We start from the raw sequence: 21,853 nt of genomic DNA on the forward strand, positions 1-21,853 counted from the left end.
TAATGTGGCTCGTGATGCTGCAATTAGGCTCCGCTCTGCCAGCAGATGGCACAATATTCGTTGGGCAGCGCAGTTACATTTTCATCGCATTTCAGTCTTCAGTAGTGTCCCTCATGAAACCAGAGCTGGGCTGCGATTTTCGTAATTCCACTTTTCCCAAGTTGTTGAACTTCTTCCGACCCGTTCGGAGATAACCGTCAAAAATATATTTGGGTCCCGCAATTTTCATTTCAGGGCTCCGCAACACATTCGACCGATCGTGTTGGCGATGTCACGACTCCGTGGCATGCAGCATAGTATCGACAAAGCTCGATTGCAACTCAACTGTACGGGACGTCTGCCAAAACATTACTAAGCTGCAGCGTGTATAAAATTCTCTGGCACGTGTCGTGTAATGGGTACTGCAAGATCCGACCGTGTCCGTGCAGTGCTCGTCGATCTCCATTGGCTTCCGGTTGCTGAACGAATGCATTAGAAGGTCGAACTCATTACACACAAAGTGCTTGCCACAAATGAACCACAATACCTTGCTGATTTCGTCAAGGAACATAAACCTTCAGATGCTCTTCTGTGGCCGTCTGGAACGATCTTCCTTCCGATATTAAGAAGCCACTGGAGCTATGCACTTTCAAATCCAGATTGAAAACGCATTTATTTTAAACTGTGTTTAGTTTGTCCTTCCCCGTACCTCTGAATAGCATGGTTGGCTACGTATGGTGCGAAAGAAGTTCAACATACAAATGTGATACGTGACTTCCGCGACACATCGTGTAGAGGGTACTCTTCTTTATTTCACGTACGGGCACAGCACAGGCCAACGTTATCTTCTTCCTCTTCCAAGTACACACTTTAGATATTAACATTCTACAGACTACACACACGGTTGATCACACGGCGGGTTCCGCCCGTCCACTGCCGGCCTCGCCACTGGCTGACGGCGTGCCGGGGAGGGCGGTGGAACTCCGCAGGAGACCCGCCACGTGGCCGAACGACGGAGAGAGATGACGGCGAGCAACGACACAGTCCGGATCCAAGACTCCACACACCGACCCCGAGTCCGCCTCTGTTTATATAGCCGCAGGCGCGGCTAGGCTCCGCCTCCGGCCACGCCCTCTCGTGGAACCTTCTCGCCGGCTCCCGGAGTTTCTCGGCCAGCCCCGCCCTTCACCTTTGGCCCAGATACCTCTCTTTGGGATTGATGATGTTTCTAGTGGGGCCTGTACCCGTGCTTCCCTTTTACAACCAGTAGGTGTCACTATGTCATTACACATCCATAGCCATGCTGATCGGAAGTGGGGGTCCATAACGTGTTTGTCATTAGTCTGTTGAAATACACGTGTCGTTTCTATGAAACAATGGTATTCCCCCTGGAAGCTGTAATTAGGGGCCGTCCATAAATGACGTCACGCGATTTTTGACGATTTTTTACCCCCCCCCCCCTCGTCACACGGCGTCACAAAAAGTCAGACCCCCCCCCTCAAATATGACGTCACAAAGCTCTGTCCCCCCCCCACAAATAAAACATGCTCCAAATCGCTTTAAACTATTGTCATTGTAGTGCGTATTTAATGTGGCACTGCACTCTGATGTTGTCGGAGAAAACATTTATTAAAAAGTCTATTTAATTAAGTAGAACGTGTTGTCTATATTTATTTAAAGTTGCGCATTTTGATGTGACGTCACATTTCTCACCCCCCCCCCCCCGTCACACATCGTCACAAATGTCTGACCCCCCCCCCCCCACTAGGTGCGTGACGTCATTTATGGACGGCCCACACATCCGCGTGGGTGTTCTATTGCCCCAATGAATGCAAACAAATGGGTGGTGGTGGTGAGCTGGAAACTGTTGCAGGGATCGATTGGCTGCTTGACGGTATTGTAGTTGTTTTTTTGTTTTTTTCAGAAAACATGAAGTCTCCTTTATATGAACGGTCATAACATTTCCCGGGCATAACAATGAGTAGTCAATCAGCTCCCTTAAAAAAACACACACACACTACATGTGCAATAGCAGCAGCCCGTATTGTTCCGCGCAAGTATTCAACTCATTCAAATTTAAAACAAAATGTCCCGTCCTCCCCCCCCCAATATATTGCTATAGAATGGATTTCTGTTTATATGATTGTGGTTATGGTTGTACTTTATGAATCCCTAATCTCTGCCATTACATACAATGAAACAAGAAAAGGTAAAAAATATAAAACTGAGCAATGTAATACAATACACTACTAAACATTATTGTAAAAAAAGTCCATCCTCTGTGTTAGTGAATTTTTAAAATATTTTAGGCAGGAAATTCGTTTTTTTGGGGGGGGGGGGGGGCCCACACCCTCTGGATGATTTGTTCCCCCCCAATGTTGACTCCATGGCTACGGCCTTGACAGAAACAACAGCGCACATGAACACAGCTACACGACAGCGCAGGGAGGGCATGAAGACGACGCGACTGGCACGTGGATCTGGGCTTCACGCAGGACCGCGAGGGACGGCGTCACGTGTGGAGGCCTTCATCCACCAGTGGATAGACCATGTCTGACGCAAATTCTTTATACATTAATTCGTCTCATTAATCTTCTTGGTTCTTTCGGTAAAGTCACGTAGAAGGGAAGTAATCAAATAATAAAAATAAAACATAATATATATTGGGGCGGCGGGGCATATAATAAAATAATAAAAATAATATTTTTTATTATATTATTATATTATTTTATTATGTTTTATTTTTACTTTTATTATTTTATTACTTCCCTTCTACGTGACTTTACCGAAAGAACCAAGAAGATGAATCCCTGCAGTCACGAAAGCTTTAAATCGAAATTTCGTCTCATTAAGATGACCCGAAAATAATGTTCTTATTCGCGTATCACAACATGTGCACATCCCTTTGTCATTGTCACTGCGGGATGAATCTCCGCACGCCATTCGGGGTTGGGGAGGTTATTTTACCATACTTCACCTCGCTGGTCCAGTGCGGGTTGGTGGGTGAAGGCGGGGCGCATAGACGTGGCAGCATAGCGGAGTGCAACAATGGATTTTTCGCCACTGCCCTCTGCTGACCACCTATATAATACTCTTTGGTTCTTTCGGTAAAGTCACGTAGGTATAAAATAAAATAAATAATAAATAAATTGTATTTCTTTTAATTTATACCTACGTGACTTTACCGATGGATCCCTGCAGTCACGAAAACTTCAAATCTAGATTGAACCTATATAATGATAGTAGGGGTTTCCCCTTTCTGTGAAACCTTTGCAAGGAATCATATCTGCATTAACCACAGATACTTGTGGTGAACATGCAAACAAAAAAAACATGCTCTGACAGTCCATGAATTGTCTTTGAAGCTGATTGGTCCACACCAGAGACAGCTTTCTTTAGAGCCTCGTCTCGAACGGTGTTAGACCAGTGGACGCCACAAGGCGTACAGCACAAAGACAATGCACTATCAGGACATTGAGAGCTCGGGGTGAGCATCTACATCATGGGACCTCCTTTGCCAGTATACAATTATGATAATAGGGTTTTCCCCTTTCTGGCAATGAAACCTTTCTAATGTGTGCTGGGCCGTGTAAAATATTTGTTTTATGATATGTCGAGGGACAGATAGGCGAAGGAGTCATATCGTCTGCTTAATTAATTCGTTTGTCATATTTTCCATGACGGGAATGGGTATCGTGTGATTTAAAGCTTTCGTAACTGCAGGGATTCATATTCTTGGTTCTTTCGGTAAAGTCACGTAGAAGAGAAGCAATGAAATATGAGTATCGTGTGCTTGTGTACTACACCGAGCTAGGACCCGTATCTAACACAGTAGGAGAGAGTCCTTGCCTCTAAACATCTGGAGGTTCATCATCATTGTTGGGTTAAGCAAACTTGACTTCAAACTACATTCGAAGCTTTCGTGACTGCAGGAATTACTTTTTGGTTATTTCGGTAAAGTCACGTAGAAAATAAAGCAAATAATAATAGAATACGACGTTTCGATTGCAACACAAGCAACCGTCATTGGGTAAGAATACATGAGAAAAAAACTAACATATAAAAAAATTAAAATTAATAAAATTGACTTTTATTCATTTAACATTTTTTTACCTACGTGACTTTACCGAAAAAACCCAAGAATATGAATCCTTGCAGTCACGAAAGCTTCAAATCTAGCATTAACATAGTAAACTTAGAAACACAATGCAACACAACACAGAGAGCCGGACAACACAACAGCAAACACCCCACTGAGCTTACCACACTCCTCCAAAGCAGTGAAGGACAGAATGCTTTAAAAACACAACTTTACTGGAGGAAATGTAATTACACTACAGCATATACAAATCACCAATTAACCGCCATCTCGCGTGCTATAAATACACATCGCCAATTACTGAGGTGAGTCATTTAGACGCCAGTTCCCCTTTTTTCTGACAACAAAACTGACACCTTTTGCAAGGAATCATGCTTACATTAACCACAATACTTCCAGTCAAATGCAAACAAAAAACAAGTCGACCAGTTGAACACCATATGAGACGAGGCTCTAAAGAAAGCCGTCTCTGTGTCGACCAATCAGTTTCAAAGACAATGCATAAATGATCAGAGTATTGTTTTTTGTTTGCATTTGACTGCAAGTATTGTGGTTAATGTAAGCATGATTCCTTGCAAAAGGTGTCAGTTTTGTTGCCATAAAAAAGGGCAAAAACCCTATTAGTATATTTTGGTACTGGCAAAGGAGGTCCCATGATGTAAGTGCATTGTAATGCGGCTACTTATTTCACTTATATGTTATTTGGATCCTGCCCCAACATTCCATGGTGGTGTTTCGCTGCTGTGCCCGTGGACTCGGGTCAACTGCGGAGTCCGTTCCATCTCGACCCTGGCCGTGGGAATCCCTCAAACTCAACGGAAACGTTGCCCACTGTTTGTTTTGTTTTCCGGAGCTGCTAACTTTTTTTTTCTTTCAAAGAAACCGCAATACAGTAAAGTGTGCAATTGTTACAAACGTGCCTGCACAAGTTTAGTTGCCAGGTTCGGCTCGGATCTGTTTGCAACTCCACCGCTGGATGAGAGCCTCCTCCCACGCCTCGTGGGTAAGGCGTTGTGTCACCATAATCACAAAGTAGGGAAATGAGCACATCATGTATAGGTAGCCGCTCTGCATACGCCCATTTAAAACCTGGCCATCAGAAAACATATTTTGAAATGTAATTCTCATCAGGCCCCATGGTGTTAGTTAAGTCTCAAACTCGTATTATTCACCCTCTCTCTCTCTGGCGTCTCCGTTTACGTGCTGCGAAGAAGACCCATTTGCCCGAAATGTCGCCGATTATATTCGTTCGTACGGGCACACAGTGTTGTTTTTCCGTATTTTTGTCGAGGGTTGTGCGTGCGTGGAAGGGGCCCACGACTTGCTGCTGCAGGGAGCCAGGCGAGACCACGGGGCGGCGCTTTGCGCGCGTTCAAGACGCGCCGTTCTGTTCCAGCGTGGGGCGGGGAGCGGTGGCGAAGTGGTTAGCGCACTGCGCTACGATCCCGGCGACCCCAGTTCGTTTCTCGCCCTACGCCCAATATCAGTGGCGAATATATGCACCGTTCCTGGACCTTCCCTAGGGTCCGACTCAGCCTTTAAATAAGTACCTGCTTTCGGTGTGTAAATATCAGCACTGGGGAGACAAAGGCGGCCTGGGCGTGGTGTTGGTCACCCATTCCTTGATGTGCCCTGCCGGCCTTCATGAGTGCTCGCTAACAGCACTTGCCTCCAACAGTCTGTTAAGGCTATACGGGGGGTCTTTGTCTTTGTTTGTGAGTGTGCTTGGTGTGCTTGCTTACATATGCGTGTGTTGGTGAGCGTTTGTAAGTGCGTCCGTGCGTGGGTGTCGCGGGTGGCGCGGTGTTGATGTTCGTGGTGAGCGCACTTGGATTCGATTCGCTTCCACAGTCAACAGTGACATCTGAGCCAATTCTGGGCCTCCCCTAGATCGACTCAGCCTCAAATGAGTAGCTCAGTAAACATTCCGCATTGGGGAAACAAAGGCGACGGGCTCGGTGCTGTCCACACCAAACCCCTCCCGGCTTCAATCGAGGTGCTCGCCCAGAGCCCTTGCTCCCAACAAGTCCCAGGGTGACACGGGACCCTTTCTCGTCTTGAAATGTCTGCTCGAGTGATAGTATACCGTGGATAAACAGGTTCTTGTAAACCCATTTCATAAAAAAGCCAGTCAGCCGAAATGTCACGATTGTTCCCTCCCTTTCAATGACAATGAAAAAGCGCCTCGGTTTTTTTAAATTGTTGTTATTTTTGTTGTTATTGTTGTTATTGTTGTTGTATGAACCTGCTCTGGGCGTGTGGGTGAGCGCTCGATGTGCGCGTTGCGCCGCGAACCCGGCGACCCGAGTTGAGTTCGATTCCCGCAGACGACGGCCAACACCACCCCGAAGGTCACCTGAACCGGTCCTCGTGGGCTTCTCCTGGGTCGACTCAACCTCAATGAGGACAGACGTACAGTACCTGCAGCGATGTGCGAACATTGTCACGGGGGAGACGGCTTTGGTGCTGGCCACCCACCCCCTCGTGTTCCGACCTTTGGTGAAAGGCGCTTTATCTAAATATAAAATTGAATAGGTGCTCGCTAACAGCACTTGCCCCCAACAGTCTGTTAAGGTTATCTTTGTCTCGTAAGGGAGATAGACAAAGGAATGGAGAGACGAGACGCAGAAGAAAAAAACATACAGAGTCGCAGCAAAGAGTGAGACTGAGAGACAGAGACACGCAGATCGACAACATGGCAAGAGAGACACTGAGACGGAGAGTGGATGACACAGGCAGACCCGTAGACGCACGTGTAAGTATGTACGCGCGTAATCTACGTTCGTGGCGAACCGGACAGACAATTTCGGTCGAGGCAGGATGAACCTCGCGCCGTGAGCGAGCGCCTGCCAAGGTCGGCACGCCACGAAGAGAGCGGGTTTCACGTGGCTTAGAAATCACGCCGGGACACTTTTGTCTCTCCCCAGCGCTGACGTTTAAACACCTCGCCGGGGGTTGCCATTTCAGGCTGAGTGGACCTAGGCGAGACCCCCGGGACCCGGTCCGAACATTGGCCACTGTCAAGTGGTCGTCGCGCAATGCGCTAACCGCCGCGCCACCGCTCCCCGCACAACACGTGCGCGCGCGCGCACGCACGCGCGTTGAGCGATGCCCGCAACGCCGGGCCGGGCCGCCGCCACTTCCTCGTCACAGGGGGAAGCGGCAAGGAGAAGTCTCCCGCGGCCCCCCCCCCCCCACCATTTATTTCATTTTCACTCAGGAGCCACTGCCCCTCGAGAGAAGGGCGGATACCTCAGTAACCAGCAGCAGCAGCCGCCGCCGCCGCCGACGCATCAGTAGCAGCAGCAGCGGCCGCATCATCGGCACCAGGGGTCTGTGGCTGCTGCCTTTGAGGGGCGGAGAAGAACGGAGCGTCCCCGGCCAGGTGAGCTGTCTCCAGGTGAGCTGTCTCCAGGTGAAGGGTCTCCAGGTGGGAAGAGAGTGAGGTGGGGGGGAGGAGCTCAGCCAGATGAGGTTACCCTGACTCTGGGGTGAGAATGGATCATGTTTCAGGCAGGTGACGTCTCTCCAGATAGATGAGAGGGGAGAGGGGGTTTGTCAAGCCAGGTGAGAATGGAGAGGGGAGATCCAGGCAGGAGGAGATACCCTCGGCGGTGAGAGGGGGTTCAGGCAGGTGTGGTGTCTCCAGGTGAGACAGGAGAGTTTCAATCAGGTAAGCTCTCTCTCTAGGCTAGAACTGGAAGGAGTCTCAGCCGAGTGTTACCTAGCCTAGTGGCACTGTTCTCATCAGACCGCATAGTTGTGCGTGGGATCGTCGAACAACTGAGCTGTGGTCAAGGTGCAATGTTGGTTACACTGGTCCACATGGGTTACAGACTGTGAGCCTACATCACTGACGAGTTAGTTGGACCTGTTTGGCTCTGGGGTGATGGAACCATCACTACGAAGGTTTATTTTTTATTATTATGAAAACACCGCCCTATTAAAAATGTGTAAGACTGCGATATCAGGGATGCACATGCAACCCCGTTAACAAAACTCAACACAGTCTGCAATAGCACTGCCATAAAGAGGAAAAACATATCCACTGTACAGTAATAGGCGACGTGTCGAACAATAGCCCATCTTGCATAGCAGAAAGGCCAGATAAATTGAGTGAATAATAGTTGGAGCACTGCACCGTACACAATATCAGAATATTTTTCAGAATGAAAATATTTATACTGGACGAATCCGATGAGCTATAAAGCTCTTTTTCACTGATGTCCAGAAGGGCGGGTAAGAACGTTACAACAACAAACGATACAAACACATGACAGTACTTTAGGGGCCTCATAGAAATTAATATTTAGACTGTGGATGAACAGCCCGACATTGACAAACACACGAAACGTCGCTTATTGTTTTATTTCACGATTATCGAAGAATGTGTTTTTTGTTTGTTATTTGTCCTTGTTACAAAATTGCCAACGCAGCAGCAGCCTCGTCACATTCTCACTTCAGTCCAACATTGGCACGCGAAAAGTGACCCATCATCATCATCAGTAGATACGCTGCCGTGCGGCTTTGTTCAAGTTGCCTTGCTGCGTCTGCGGAACCGGTATTTAATTTTCTCGTTATTTTACAGCCCCCCCCACCCCCATCATTGCTGTGACCGTGTAACGCAACCCTGCCCGTGTTTTAATTAGTAACGCGACCGGCAGCAGCGCTAAAATATGGCCTGCGAGTGGAGGGGAGTATTTAGTCAAATCGATCGGGATCAACGTGGGTCGCGCAACAATGGGCTCACGAGGAGGGCCTCCGCCCTAAGTCTGCCACGGTGGGTGGATTGCAGCGGCCTTACGATCGCCCACCACTCATTGTCACACCGACTCCATGCCTGTCAACCCATACGGTTTATACCACGTATTCTTGTCCAGGGAAATTGAGTTTTCAGGTCAATACGGCGTACAGCTGTTTCAATACGGGCAATATATATGTTGTCTATGTGTTTGTGTTTCTCCTTTGTGATGAGACTTTGCAGGATGAACGTCGAGATTAATAAGGGCACGGGGTGATCAATACAGTCTGAATCGGTCTGTAACAAGGTCGCCACTCATAGGGGGTGTGCGACTATTGAACGGCGTGGGGGTGGCGTGCTTTGTGTTGGCTCTACCGTGTAGTAGTCAGTACACCGCGTTGAGAGAGCAGCCCGTGTTGTCGATCCACTGCTGGATGCGAACCTTGCCACGCCTTGAGGACTATTTGACAACACTTCACCGCGCCGGTAAAGGTGTGGGTGGGTGGAAGGGATGCAGACATCACGGTGTCTTTGGATGTCCTGCCCTCTCGTTGCTGCCCACAACGCCGATATTGTGCCTGTCTTGTGCGCATGGTTGTGGTCACGCAACCCAAGCGCTGTCCAGGCTCAGCGCCTGATTAGCTTCCCGGCTCTGGCGGGATCCGAGCGGGCGCCTTCTCTGGGTGATTTTGGTCGTCGGTTGGAGTCGCACGGATTCGCCGTTCTTAACTAACATCAGCCGCTCATTTATAATTCATTTACAAGCCATTGTCATTTCATTTCATCATTCAATTAAATGCGTGACCCGTTAGGAGCGGGAGGTGAAGGGTAATTCAAACAAACGTGTACGCACCATTTAAAAGGCACACAATTTGGGGTGGGATGGGCTGCGGTGGGTAAGCAGACGACACAGGGATGGATTTGCTCCGCGTAGAGAGCGTTAATAAATCGGTATTCCCAATTAAAATCGGACGGGGCGATCGTGAGAAACACGACGATGTAAAATGCAGTGCAGCAAACAACGAAAAAAAAAAGCCACGACGTGAAACAAATGCTGTAGAATGTAGAATCCTGTGGGGAGCTGCCGTGGTGTTCATGGATCAGAACACAGGACTTGCAATCCAGAGGTCATCTGCTCGATTCGATTTCCCGGCGTGGCAGTTTATAAACAATGGGCTACATTTCAAGAACCACCCCATCCACACCTGGCTCTGTCCATGCACCCAGCCAGCAGTATAAATGGGCTACATCACAGTTGGGGTAAAGTGTGGGTACTCCCGCGTCTTCCAGGACGTCTGACAACCGTGGAAGAGTAGGCCGAATTACCCCCCCCCCCCGTTCCTCACTGGACGGGGCTCTATAGGGGCTACCTGCAATGGAGGCCTCTTTCGCCAACAGTGGCATGAGCGGGAAATTGCAGGGCCGCACATAACCTTTCACCTCATTTGCAAGAACAACATCGCAACATTCATTATTGTTTTTGTATATCCCAGCAGTGGGTTGTGGGGAAAAAAAGGGAGCTGTAATAAGTATTTACCGCATTATCACTGGAATATTGTATGCGTCTGTTGCGGCTCCTAAGTGTTGACATTCCAAATGATAAAATCGTTACAGCTGGTAACATTGCCTGCTGCCCTGCCCGGCTCTGCTCTTCTCCTTCACCTGCACCCGCTGCGCGCCGCTGCAATGTTTAGTATTTACACGGCGGTGTTGCTGCCAATGGACGCCTCGGCCCGACCGGGTTTTGAACTGAATGTCCAAATCGAACGCACGGTGCATCTCCCTGTAAGTGACAACCCGGCTCTGGGGAGCCATTAGGCCAATCGATTTGCCAATAGCTGGAGGGCAGTCATCGCAGACCTATCACTGCTGTGTGTGTGCCAGTGTGTGTGCCAGTGTCTTTTCGTGTGGGCCGCTGTCTTTGTGTGCCAGTGTGTGTGTCCAGCTGCATGTGTGTGTGCGTCTGTGTGCCAGTGTGTGTGTGCCAGTGTGTGTGCCAGTGTGTGTGCCAGTGTCTTTTCGTGTGGGCCGCTGTCTTTGTGTGCCAGTGTGTGTGTCCAGCTGCATGTGTGTGTGCGTCTGTGTGCCAGTGTGTGTGTGCCAGTGTGTGTGTGCCAGTGTGTGTGTGCCAGTGTCTTTGTGTGTGCCAGTGTATTTGTGTGTGCCAGTGTCTTTGTGTGTGCCAGTGTCTTTGTGTGTGCCAGTGTCTTTGTGTGTGCCAGTGTCTTTGTGTGTGCCAGTGTCTTTGTGTGTGCCAGTGTCTTTGTGTGTGCCAGTGTATTTGTGTGTGCCAGTGTCTTTGTGTGTGCCAGTGTCTTTGTGTGTGCCAGTGCGTGCGCCTGACTGCGGACTGCGCTGCGAATCCAGCAACCCAAGTTAAATTCCCGATCACGTTTTAACATCGATGCTGAGAATATTTTAATCCAGTCTTCAGGGCATCTCCTCTACGAGCTGTGGTTTGTAAGCATCAGCACTGGGGAGACAAAGGCGTCGGGGCGTGGTGTTGGCCACCCAATCCCTTCGTGTGCCGATCCAGTCTTTCTTAGGTGTCTCGCTAACAGCACTTGCCCCAGAAATCTGTTCAATGCTACGTGGATGATCTCTGTCTGTGCCCGGCTGTGGTGGCAGGTAGTGCCTGTGCACAGAGGGCGCGATTTGGATAAAGGATGGGCTGTGCCCAGTCCGCACTGCAGTCCGGATTGGACGATCAAGATGGCAAGAAGGACAAGGTACAGAGCAAGGCGCCGGGGGGTATCTACGTTCGGGACCCCACGTTACGACCACAGGTGCTCTGCAACGCAGCACACGCACAGCACACACTTCACACAGTACACAAAGAGTTCACAGAGGTCATACACTACACACAAAACACTCATTACACTATACACACACAACTTGCATTACGCACAACACACTCGTTATGCACAGCATACGCACAATCAGCACGTAACACATGCAGCACATACACACAACGCAGCACACTCATTACTAGAGCAGCACACGCAGTACATACATCACGCTCACTGAACATAGTGCACACAGAACACACGCACTGGACACACGGTGCACTCACGTGTGTGTGTGTGTATGTACGTTGAACTTCTTTGGCACCGTACGTAGCCAACCGTGCTAATCGGAGGTGCGGGGGTAGGACAAGAAATTCTACGCAAAAAGCAGTTCTAAAAAAAAGTTCGTTTTCAATCGAGCACTAATTGGGCGAACACTGCAGTCCCAATTCGACCCGAGTTTATCGCGACTCAATTGGCCAGAATATAGTTAGCTAGTTTCCTGCTGTCTCTCTAAGACGAGCAAACATTGATTATTAACCAAGTGAGAGCCCACTGAGAAACTCGGTCGGTTATGCGCGCAGAAAACAGGAAACTCAAATGTGAAATGTCACAAATAAACCCCGAAGCTACAGTACATCGAGACTAACTTCCTGCTCAACTGAGAATTGAGCCAGCAGTCAGCACCCGTTTTACAGCCCCGGTGTATAATTCCACGTTCATATGGCGGGGGTTGAGTCCATTCATTGGACAGCCATTCTAATTTTTTCCCACAGTAGTTGTTTGTTTTATGGACCTCGGAGGAATTATGAGGCTGAATCAACCCCGAAACCCAGAAATGTAATTCGCGACCACCGTGATTGCGAGCCGATTGCGAGCCGCTCGCTGTATCGAACAAGCCACCTGGACCCCGTTAACTACCAAGAGCACATTAAAACCATCGGTCGCAGACATGGACAATGAACACAAATGCGGTTCAAGAATCCGTACAGCTCAGATGTGGCACAGGGGTGACCAAAAAAGCATTTGCACTGAACGCGCCCGACCACTGGGTCAGGTTTTTATTGAAAAATGACTTATTCCAAGAGGACATCCTCGTTCTATTTGAGAGACGTAGCATGATGATGAGTATCATCATCCCCCGACTCCCTTTTTCTCCTTTACTTTTGTTCCGCTCGCCTTCCCTTCCCCATATAAGAACCCTACACCCCCGCTGCTCGCAGTCCCTACTACGTGAGTGAGGCAGTGTGCCCCCCCCCCCCAAAAGTTTCTCCCCATTCCCAGAACCCAGGAGAGCACCGAGTTCGCACTGAGGTCCGCGAAATTTCTAAATTCCCCTCTCACCCCCTCCCTTATTACGGTTCGTGCCTTTTACCAGACTCTTGTCAATTAAAGTAAACAATAAAAAAACATATTTAATAGGGAGTTTAATAAGAAATAATAATGACGACTGAAAATGTTACTACTTATAAAGATGACTTAATAAGGAGTAACTTCAGGGCTTTTTGAACGCTTCCGTGGGCTGCTTCTACTCAGATCGAAGGTGGCTACGCCCAGCCCGTGACGCTGGGCGCTGCGATGACGCGGTGGTGACACTATCAGAAATATTTGTTCTAACTTATAATGATTACATACTCTTTGGTTCTTATTATCATTGAAAAAAAAATGTTATTTAAAAAAAAAATTGTTAAACTATTTTTTGTTTGTTTTTTCTTGAGCGTGTAACTGTGACACGCATAGCTAAGTGTGAAGTGGGTCCCTAAAAGATGAATTGCGTAACTGCGAATTCGCGATGTGGGGGTGGGTGGGGGGTACGTTACGCAGGGGACACCGGTACACTACCACATAGGACAACATGTGCACAGTCACATCGGCCAACATACTTCCAAGTATTGCGCAAGATTTTAAAGATCTTAGTGTGTTTACGTATTTGTAACGTCTTCCACACCGTACGTAGTCAACCGTGCTTCTTAGATTGTGACAAAATGTGTAATTGTACCATACCTGTCAACCCCTTATCACTGCCTACTTTATTACAGACCAATTCAGAGCTTATTGGTCACCCCGTGACCTTATAAATCTCAACGTTCATCCTACAACGTCCCATCACAAGGGAGAAACAAAAAACAAATAGATTTAATAGACAAAAATAAATGTGTCCGTATTAAAACGGCTAGACGCTGTATGGAACAGAAAACTCAATTTCCTGTCCAATAATACGGGTAAACCGTATGGGTTGACAAGGTATGATGTGTTCATTATACAGCCACGAGAGTAGTAGTTAGTGTGACCAGAGCCTTTAAAATAACATGTTATATTGAAACTTGTGGCGTGTAGTCCTTTGCGGAGTGTAGTCATCTGCGTTGGGAAGTGGCACCGAAACACGCGCACCCGCCGCATCGTGCACTCGTGTTTGCGCTGCGCACTCCTCTCACGGAGGGCACCACGACAGTGCCCTCCTCCATGCTCACACTCGCGCACAAGTGTCACAAACACGGCGCAGCGACGCAAGGCGCCAACGCGAACCATCGACGTCGATTCATCACAACCACCGCACGGCGCCGATCTCCACTGCCACAGCAACATCCCGCAGCCGCCGCCAACCCCTAACCACCACCTCCCATTGTCTCGCGTAACTTGCGTCTGCCCAGCCTCTCTCTCCTTCCTGGCCCATTCAGGTCTGCTCACCAGAAATCCGGTGCTAATTATAGTAGCTGTGTATTCCTATGCACGGAGTGGAGCAGTGTAGCAATGGTTAGCGACGTGACTTCCATTCCATCACGTGGCGAATACTGTTACCTGAATCGGTCCCGAGTCTCTTCGCTTCAGCATCACGCATTGACCACCTCCGATTAGCACGGTTGGCTACTTACGGTGCGAAAGAAGTTCAATAAACATTCATACGACCAGCGTGTCCCTGTCCTCACCCCTCCACGTGTGGGTGAAGGATTACAAACTAAACACAAAAAGCAGTTCTAAAGAAATTCGGTTTCAATCTCGATTTAAAAGTGCATAGCTCCAGTGATGTTCGTGCAGTTGACACTCTGCCCTTGTTCAAGCCAATATTTTGAGGCTCATGTTTCATGCGCATGTAGCTAAAAATGTGTTGTTGATTTTTTTCTTGCTACGAAGCATCAGGAGATGTGGGTGCATTTAAACGCTGAAAAAAAGGTAAATTGTTCAGGAACAGCCGTTTCAATAACCGAATCTTCTCTCGTCGCGGCATCTCATTTTCCCAAATGTTGTCCCTCGCTAGCGTGTAATGCAAATCTTCGGACCCGGTTCTGTTGGGCCACCACCGTGCGTCCAAGGAAAATTGCGTGGCGGGACACTGCGATGCGTTCCAACTCTGGCTGATGCCTGATGAGGCTGGTTGTAATTACCGGCGAAACATCACGGTACTCGAATGGTAAATGTTATGGGTTTTACTCTCAAACACACCGATGTGCTGAACTAGTAACGAATTGCCATGTTTTGTTTACGTGAGATACCGCACGAATTGACTGTCGGGTGGTGGCGGGTTTAACGGTATATTTGCGAGATCTAACCCGAAACAAATCTTTTATGGCATTCCTCCTCCTGGGATATTTGGAGGAGCTCGTGGAGTTTCACTGAAACGTTTACTCACCGTTGATTTTGTTCTCAGGGAAACGGTCTCCCCGCGTATATAGGAAATTCTTCCACGCGCAGGCTTTGCCCCGTGCCTGTGTGATGTGAGTGCAGTGGCAGGAAAATTGCTGCCTGTAAGTTCGCTGCAGGAAGATGCCCGCTTGTAAAGTGGGACATGGACGCAGAAGTAGCCCGGCTGCGTTCCCTAGCACCGAGCCATTAGCGTTATTGTCTGGTGACGCCGCAGCTCCCAAGAGCAAAGATTAAGGTCATTTTATTGCCATTTCAAAAGGAAAATGTTGGGCAATGGTTATATTATATAAGTATTAGCCACAAAGCGTGATAATTTTTTACTGCTTAGTTTTTCAAATTGTATTGTCAAAATATTCAGCATTTTGGGGCCGATTGCTTTGAGATCGTAAGTGCATTTAAAATTCCATCCTGATAATGCATCGCGCTCGCAACTTTAGTAAAACATTAATGCTTTGACAATGACATGTCTTGCAAAATTAAACACGTTAAGTATTTCTGTATTTCTGTAGAACAGCAGAGAAGAACGGCGTTAGAAATGTGGTTGTTATGGCGGTTGCGGTGGAAATTCACGAGGTAAATTATCCACAACAGTTGCAGGGCCGATGCGTGTTATCGTGCAGACTGCAATTGTGATCGTGGCTGCACTTTGGCAGTGAGCACTGTTGAATCTACCGCGAACACGCCTGACATGTCCAGTATATATATTTTTATTTAACAATGCTGTCACAAGTGAAGATTAGGTCGAGTGGTCCGTGGAGGTATCGAGTTACGGTGGGGATTTTTTTTACATGGAAGGCAGGTTGTAGAGCTACAGTGCTTCTGGGGGCTTCATATAAGCCCCTGGCAACTCTCTTTTCAAGAGGCGCAGACTCGGGGTGTGTGCAATGGTTGCTACCTCTCCTGGGTTTCTATTCTCCCAGTCCCCTCCTATTTTTGAACCAGCTGTCCTGGGAGATCCGTCAGTCTTCCCAGGACATTACAATCTCTGTGTTTTGTCAGTTGTGTCACAATGCATGTATCAGACAATACATTAACGTGTCGTTCTGCACCCCCCCCCCCCCTCTAGTATCCTGAGATATTCTTATTATTCTTCCCATGATTGTGTGGTAAGCCAAGCATGTGTGCCTCTCTCTATTTTGAGTTCCGGCTGTGGTGTGGATGTTGGCATCTTCAGGGAAGACTGTACAGGTTGACATATTTGCGGGCCTCTTATAGACGTATGGACTCGCTGTGGTTATGGCTACACGATGAGCCACAAGTTCTCACCCAGCGACACGAGCAATGCCTTTGCTGGTTAGCTTTGTGCATGGTCCGATTAATTATTTTAATGAATTTGTTTTCACGAGGTTATCTGATTCAAGTGCTCCCCGTGTGTTCGTGACACGGCACGCACTGCATTATGCAGCGTGGCTAAACCGTGCACACAAAGACCCGTTGCGCTAACGCCTTCGCACACACTCGCCGCATATTTTTTGTTTACAAAACCCACATTTATATCCGTGCTAGGCACACACACATAGGGCTTAACTGAGCGACGCCCCATGCGATGATGGTAGAGGCAGTCTCAGCCAGGCATTCCATACAGGAGACAATATTCATCATTGTAATTCCCCAAACTACGCGGCTTTGCCCCTATCGTCTCCAGGTCTACTCTTGCAAACGACCGTCATCCTGGTCTCTTGAGTTCTCACACCTGGCTGAAAGAAAATACGCTCGTCGACCTTCACAAGTTGCTCTACTAACCTTGTCCAAGACACGTGGTCTCACCCTTATCTGATTCACCGTCGCAACCGCCTAGATTTTGCAGGTTCACGTTGCGTTGTCGGCATTGGGCTCGTCATGAGCTGCACGACGTTACGCGCACTTTAAACGCCACGAATACCTGCCCGCGGAAACAGCAATGCACGGACGCCACTAACTGGGGTGGCAGGAAACCGGACGGTTTAAGTTTTATCTTGAAATGTGATCGTTGCAAATATTTCTCGTGAACTGAGGGTTCACATTTTGCATTTGCATTGCGCTTTGCATGGCCCCGTCACTCGCTCGCTCTGTCACTCACGCGTTCTCCACTGCTGTCCACCCCCCCCCCCCAGTAGTCTGGCACCCCCTCCCTCACGTGCTCGCATGTAGACGCCACGCACATCCACAGTGTGCTGGCACAACTCGGTTTTCGTTGTGTTTTTCCCGCGCCGTATTGTGCGCCCGATGTTTGGCACAAGCTAAAGCGTGACCAAATAACATGTGGCGTGTCCAAGAATGTGTACTCGTGTCACAACGTGGATTTCGAGGGCTTCTGAATGCAGCTGCGTTGCCTTAAGACGCTGTACAAATACGGTCAATGCGTAAATCACGATGACCCCAATACCCGTACACGTGTAGAAGCTATTTTTAGAAGAAGAAGAAAAACAAGAAGATCATTCGAGGGGTATAAGTTGAGGGTTGACATGCTACACGGCGAGGAATCTGGTGAAGGTGCAAATGAAGACACTGAATAATATCTCGAGAAGGTGAAAAGGAGGGGTTTGGGCCTGGACTTGAACATGGGCAGAAGGTTACCTGTGGATCGACAGAGGAATGGCCTTCCAGACAGTGGGAGCAACAGCAGGGAAGGAGCGACCTCCCACTGAGAGGAGGTTGCTTGGGGACATTGGCACAAGCACGTGGATGGGGAGTAGAGTGAGGAGAGAGGGGAGAGGTAGGTGAGTGCGTGGAAGGAGTAGAGTGAGGTGAGAGGGGAGAGGTAGGAGAATGTATGGAGGGGAGTAGAGTGAGGTGAGAGGGGAGAGGTAGGAGAGTGCGTGGAGGAGAGTAGAGTGAGATGAGAGGGGAGAGGTAGGTGAGTGCGTGGAAGGAGTAGAGTGAGGAGAGAGGGGAGAGGTAGGTGAGTGCGTGGAAGGAGTAGAGTGAGGTGAGAGGGGAGAGGTAGGATAATGTATGGAGGGGAGTAGAGTGAGGTGAGAGGGGAGAGGTAGGAGAGTGCATGGAAGGAGTATAGTGAGATGAGAGGTAGGTGAGTGTATGGAGGGGAGTCGAGTGAGATGAGGGGGGGAGGCAGGTGAGTGCGTGGAAGGAGTAGAGTGAGGTGAGAGGGGAGAGGTAGGTGAGTGCGTGGAAGGAGTAGAGTGAGATGAGAGGGGAGAGGTAGGAGAATGAATGGAGGGGAGTAGAGTGAGGAGAGAGGGGAGAGGTAGGGGAGCGCGTGGAAGGAGTAGAGTGAGGTGAGAGGGGAGAGGTAGGTGAGTGCGTGGAAGGAGTAGAGTGAGATGAGAGGGGAGAGGTAGGATAATGTATGGAGGGGAGTAGAGTGAGGTGAGAGGGGAGAGGTAGGAGAGTGCGTGGAAGGAGTAGAGTGAGGAGAGAGGAGAGAGGTAGGTGAGTGCGTGGAAGGAGTAGAGTGAGGAGAGAGGGGAGAGGTAGGAGAATGTATGGAGGGGAGTAGAGTGAGGTGAGAGGGGAGAGGTAGGAGAGTGCGTGGAAGGAGTATAGTGAGATGAGAGGTAGGTGAGTGTATGGAGGGGAGTCGAGTGAGATGAGGGGGGAGGCAGGTGAGTGCGTGGAAGGAGTAGAGTGAGGTGAGAGGGGAGAGGTAGGTGAGTGTGTGGAAGGAGTAGAGTGAGGTGATTGGGGAGAGGTAGGAGAATGAATGGAGGGGAGTAGAGTGAGGTGAGAGGGGAAAGGTAGGTGAGTGCGTGGAAGGAGTAGAGTGAGATGACAGGGGAGAGGTAAATAGGCGTGGCTGTATGTTGGATCTTGGAGACGGTGTTGATTGAGGATTGGATCGCAAGCCATCGAAGGGATTGGAAGTACAGAATCGAGATGATGTGTTCTCATTTATGGGTGCGGGTTATGAAACGTTTACGTTACTGGGTGGGGGCGATGAGCTGGTCTAATTTCGTGAGTTGCAGGATCATTCCGAGACTGTCGCCGTAATGTTTTAAGTGCTCTCGTTTCCCGGTGACAAATCGTGCACACGTGGATCGTTTTCCCTTTAACATATTTGCTGATTGAAAAGCCTCGTTAATGCTGCGACCGCGCCGTTCAATTGTAGAAAAAAAAATTGTTACTCACGTCATACGTTATGCACATTAATACGTCTCTAAAGTGTGTGCTGGTGAATAATTAATACCGAACATCTTGTCGGTTTAATATCATCGCGATGCTTTATTGATCTCTTGTGAGCTTTTGTCTGCCCCAAGTAGGACAAGGCAGTGTCTGGTAACATCTGAGTAAGATCGTTATACTGGTAGGAACCTCCTGGTTACACCAGCCCACAGGGAATTATTGTGTCCGTCTAGCAGGGAGGGGCTGGGTGGGGAGGGGCTGGGTGGGGAGGGTGGAGTGGGGCTGGGTGGGGAGGGGAGGGTGGGGAGGGGCTGGGTGGGGAAGGTGGGGCTGGGTTGGGGGGTGTGAGGGGTGGGGCTGGGTGGGGAGGGGCTGCTCACCCCGTGGTTCCCTTATAAAACTCAACGTTTAACCTACTCACGCCGGCTTGTGCCCGCCCTCACAGTCGGGCATATTTGCGGAATACACCACGCCGCCGTTGACCCTGCCCATTGACCGAGCAACCCAACGTTCCTACCAGCTCCCTCCGCAGCAGGAATGTGTTAATGTTGCTGCCTTGGAGAGTTGTGGATACTAAAACAATCAAGAGACAAGGAGTCGTTCTGTCGCCACAAGTGCATTGAAGTTACACTCACGTGCACCAACCTCTGGGCCTTTTGGACGCGTGGTTTTTCTTCCCAGCAGGATTTATTTAAATACCAAAGTCTTCTACTTTATGTACACAAGTTTCAAGTCGTGAACATACATAGTTCTCCGATGTGTTTGTCGGATTGTTTCGCGTTGTTGTTCGGCTTCCTCAGAAACTTAATTCCCAGCCTGTGGAGTGAAACGTCAGACATCGTGATGTATGTCACGCGCTATAACCGAAAAACACATCGGAGAGCTGTACAGCGCGATCAAGCAGTGGTGAACGTAACGGTTATAACAAAAAAATTGGCCAAGATTCATAGGCTTATTTGTTTGTTATATCATGACCGACTTCATTAAGACAGTGTGCTTTGCAGTATTTTCAGCATTTTAGGAAAGGCCCTCGCTGTTGGCAAGCAGGGACAGATGAATGATAAAAGGCCGAGAATGGGTCCGCATTAAGATAACGCGTAAACATTATTTTAATGTCCCTTTACTGCACTTGAATAGAGGCCCTCAGTGTTCACGGAGTGCTCTTGCATATAACACAAGACAACCAGGCAATGACATCTAACAGATTGAAAACTCATTTTTCTTTTTTACACTTCGGCTTTCACGAGCAATATTATTCATAATAAAGTTATTTTTATTAGATCACAAAGTATAAATGTGTCGTTGACCCGCCACCACCCGACATAGCCGATTAGTAAGGTTTGTCATGTAAACAATGCGTGCCAATTCGTTACTCCTCCAGACAGTGTGTTGGAGAGTAAATCCACAACATTTACAATTACGACAATTATGGCAAAATTGCCCGATGATGCTGGATGTAATTACCAGCAATACGTCGTTCCCAAATTGTAAATGTTGAAGTAGTAACTAATTGGCACGTTTTGTTTACATTAAAACCTATAATTAGCTGTGTATGGTGGTGTCGGGTTAACGACACATTTATATTTACGCGATCTAACAACAAAAAAACCTTTATTATGAATCATTTCTTCGGAACTGTTTTTTGTGTTTAGTTTGTTTACCTTCCCCCGCACCTCCGACGAGCACGGTTGGCTACGTATGGTGCGAAATAAGTTCGACGTTTTCCATACATACACAAGGTCATTCCCTGCCGATGAGACTTAGAGAAGTGAAAACAATGTTAAAGTCCGCCTGCCTCAACAAAAGCTGGTGGAAAACATTGGTCCGGAAAAATCTTTTGGCTGGGGGAGCAAAGTGTCATTTTATTTTTTGGCGGTCAAACAGCCCTCGTCGGTTTATTTATTTAAGATTTCCGTAAGCAACCGGTGTGTGTAACAGACGTTGAACCAGCAACTTCCTTAGGTAGCGGTGGAGGGCAGTCCCGAAATGCCAAGCCTATTAAATAGGACCCTACATTAATAATTAAACGATCTATAAGATACCAACTTCCAGGGTCTTTAAGGTGCGGGATGGGTGGGGTGGGTGGGGGTGGAGTCTAATCACTTGCAGTGGATACATTCTCAATGTAGATTTTAAAGCGTTAAGAAAATTTTGCTATGGTTTTGCAAAATTCCACAGTGACGATTGTGTATCAACTAACCAGCTGTGAAGCAGACTGTGACCGTTCTGTGGACTTTCGTTTCAGAAGGCACAGTCTATCGTGGACGTCACTCTCCCAGGGATGCGTGAGCCTCCAGGTACGTGCCGTTTAATCTCTTTCTTCCCGTCAAATTCCGTAAAGTTACAACTTGGTTTGTTTTAACGATGAAGCCAGTAAACCCTTTACAGAATCGGTCGCTGATTCCGAGTGTCGGGAACCGGTCGTCGATTCCAGTGGGACTTTCGTCACGGATTCACTGATTGACACACAGTCCAATTCAGGGCAGTGCAAGTTTTGTGCGGCATGTGGCCCAAGAGCCTTTACTTTGAAGGTGTTATTAACCT

General features: G+C 48.4%; 1 protein-coding gene across 4 annotated transcripts in view; it reads left to right on the forward strand.

The window, feature by feature from the left end:
• Positions 1 to 7,292: 7,292 nt before the first annotated feature.
• Positions 7,293 to 21,853, forward strand: part of LOC144718986 (tyrosine-protein kinase HCK-like) — a 50,500-nt gene continuing 35,939 nt past the window's right edge. Inside the window, exons 1-3 of one of the 4 annotated variants that reach the window (XM_078594669.1) lie at positions 7,293 to 7,463; positions 11,448 to 11,605; positions 21,555 to 21,606. In XM_078594669.1, the coding sequence (XP_078450795.1) occupies positions 11,486 to 11,605; positions 21,555 to 21,606 (172 nt within the window). In that variant the 5' untranslated portion in view covers positions 7,293 to 7,463; positions 11,448 to 11,485. Of the gene's footprint in view, positions 7,494 to 8,514; positions 8,640 to 11,447; positions 11,606 to 21,554; positions 21,607 to 21,853 lie in introns of those variants that run through there. The other 3 variants (XM_078594668.1, XM_078594671.1, XM_078594670.1) reach the window with 3 other exon arrangements.

The sequence above is a fragment of the Lampetra planeri genome, chromosome 5, assembly GCF_965212315.1.
Source record: "Lampetra planeri chromosome 5, kcLamPlan1.2.h2, whole genome shotgun sequence".
NCBI lineage: Eukaryota > Metazoa > Chordata > Hyperoartia > Petromyzontiformes > Petromyzontidae > Lampetra > Lampetra planeri.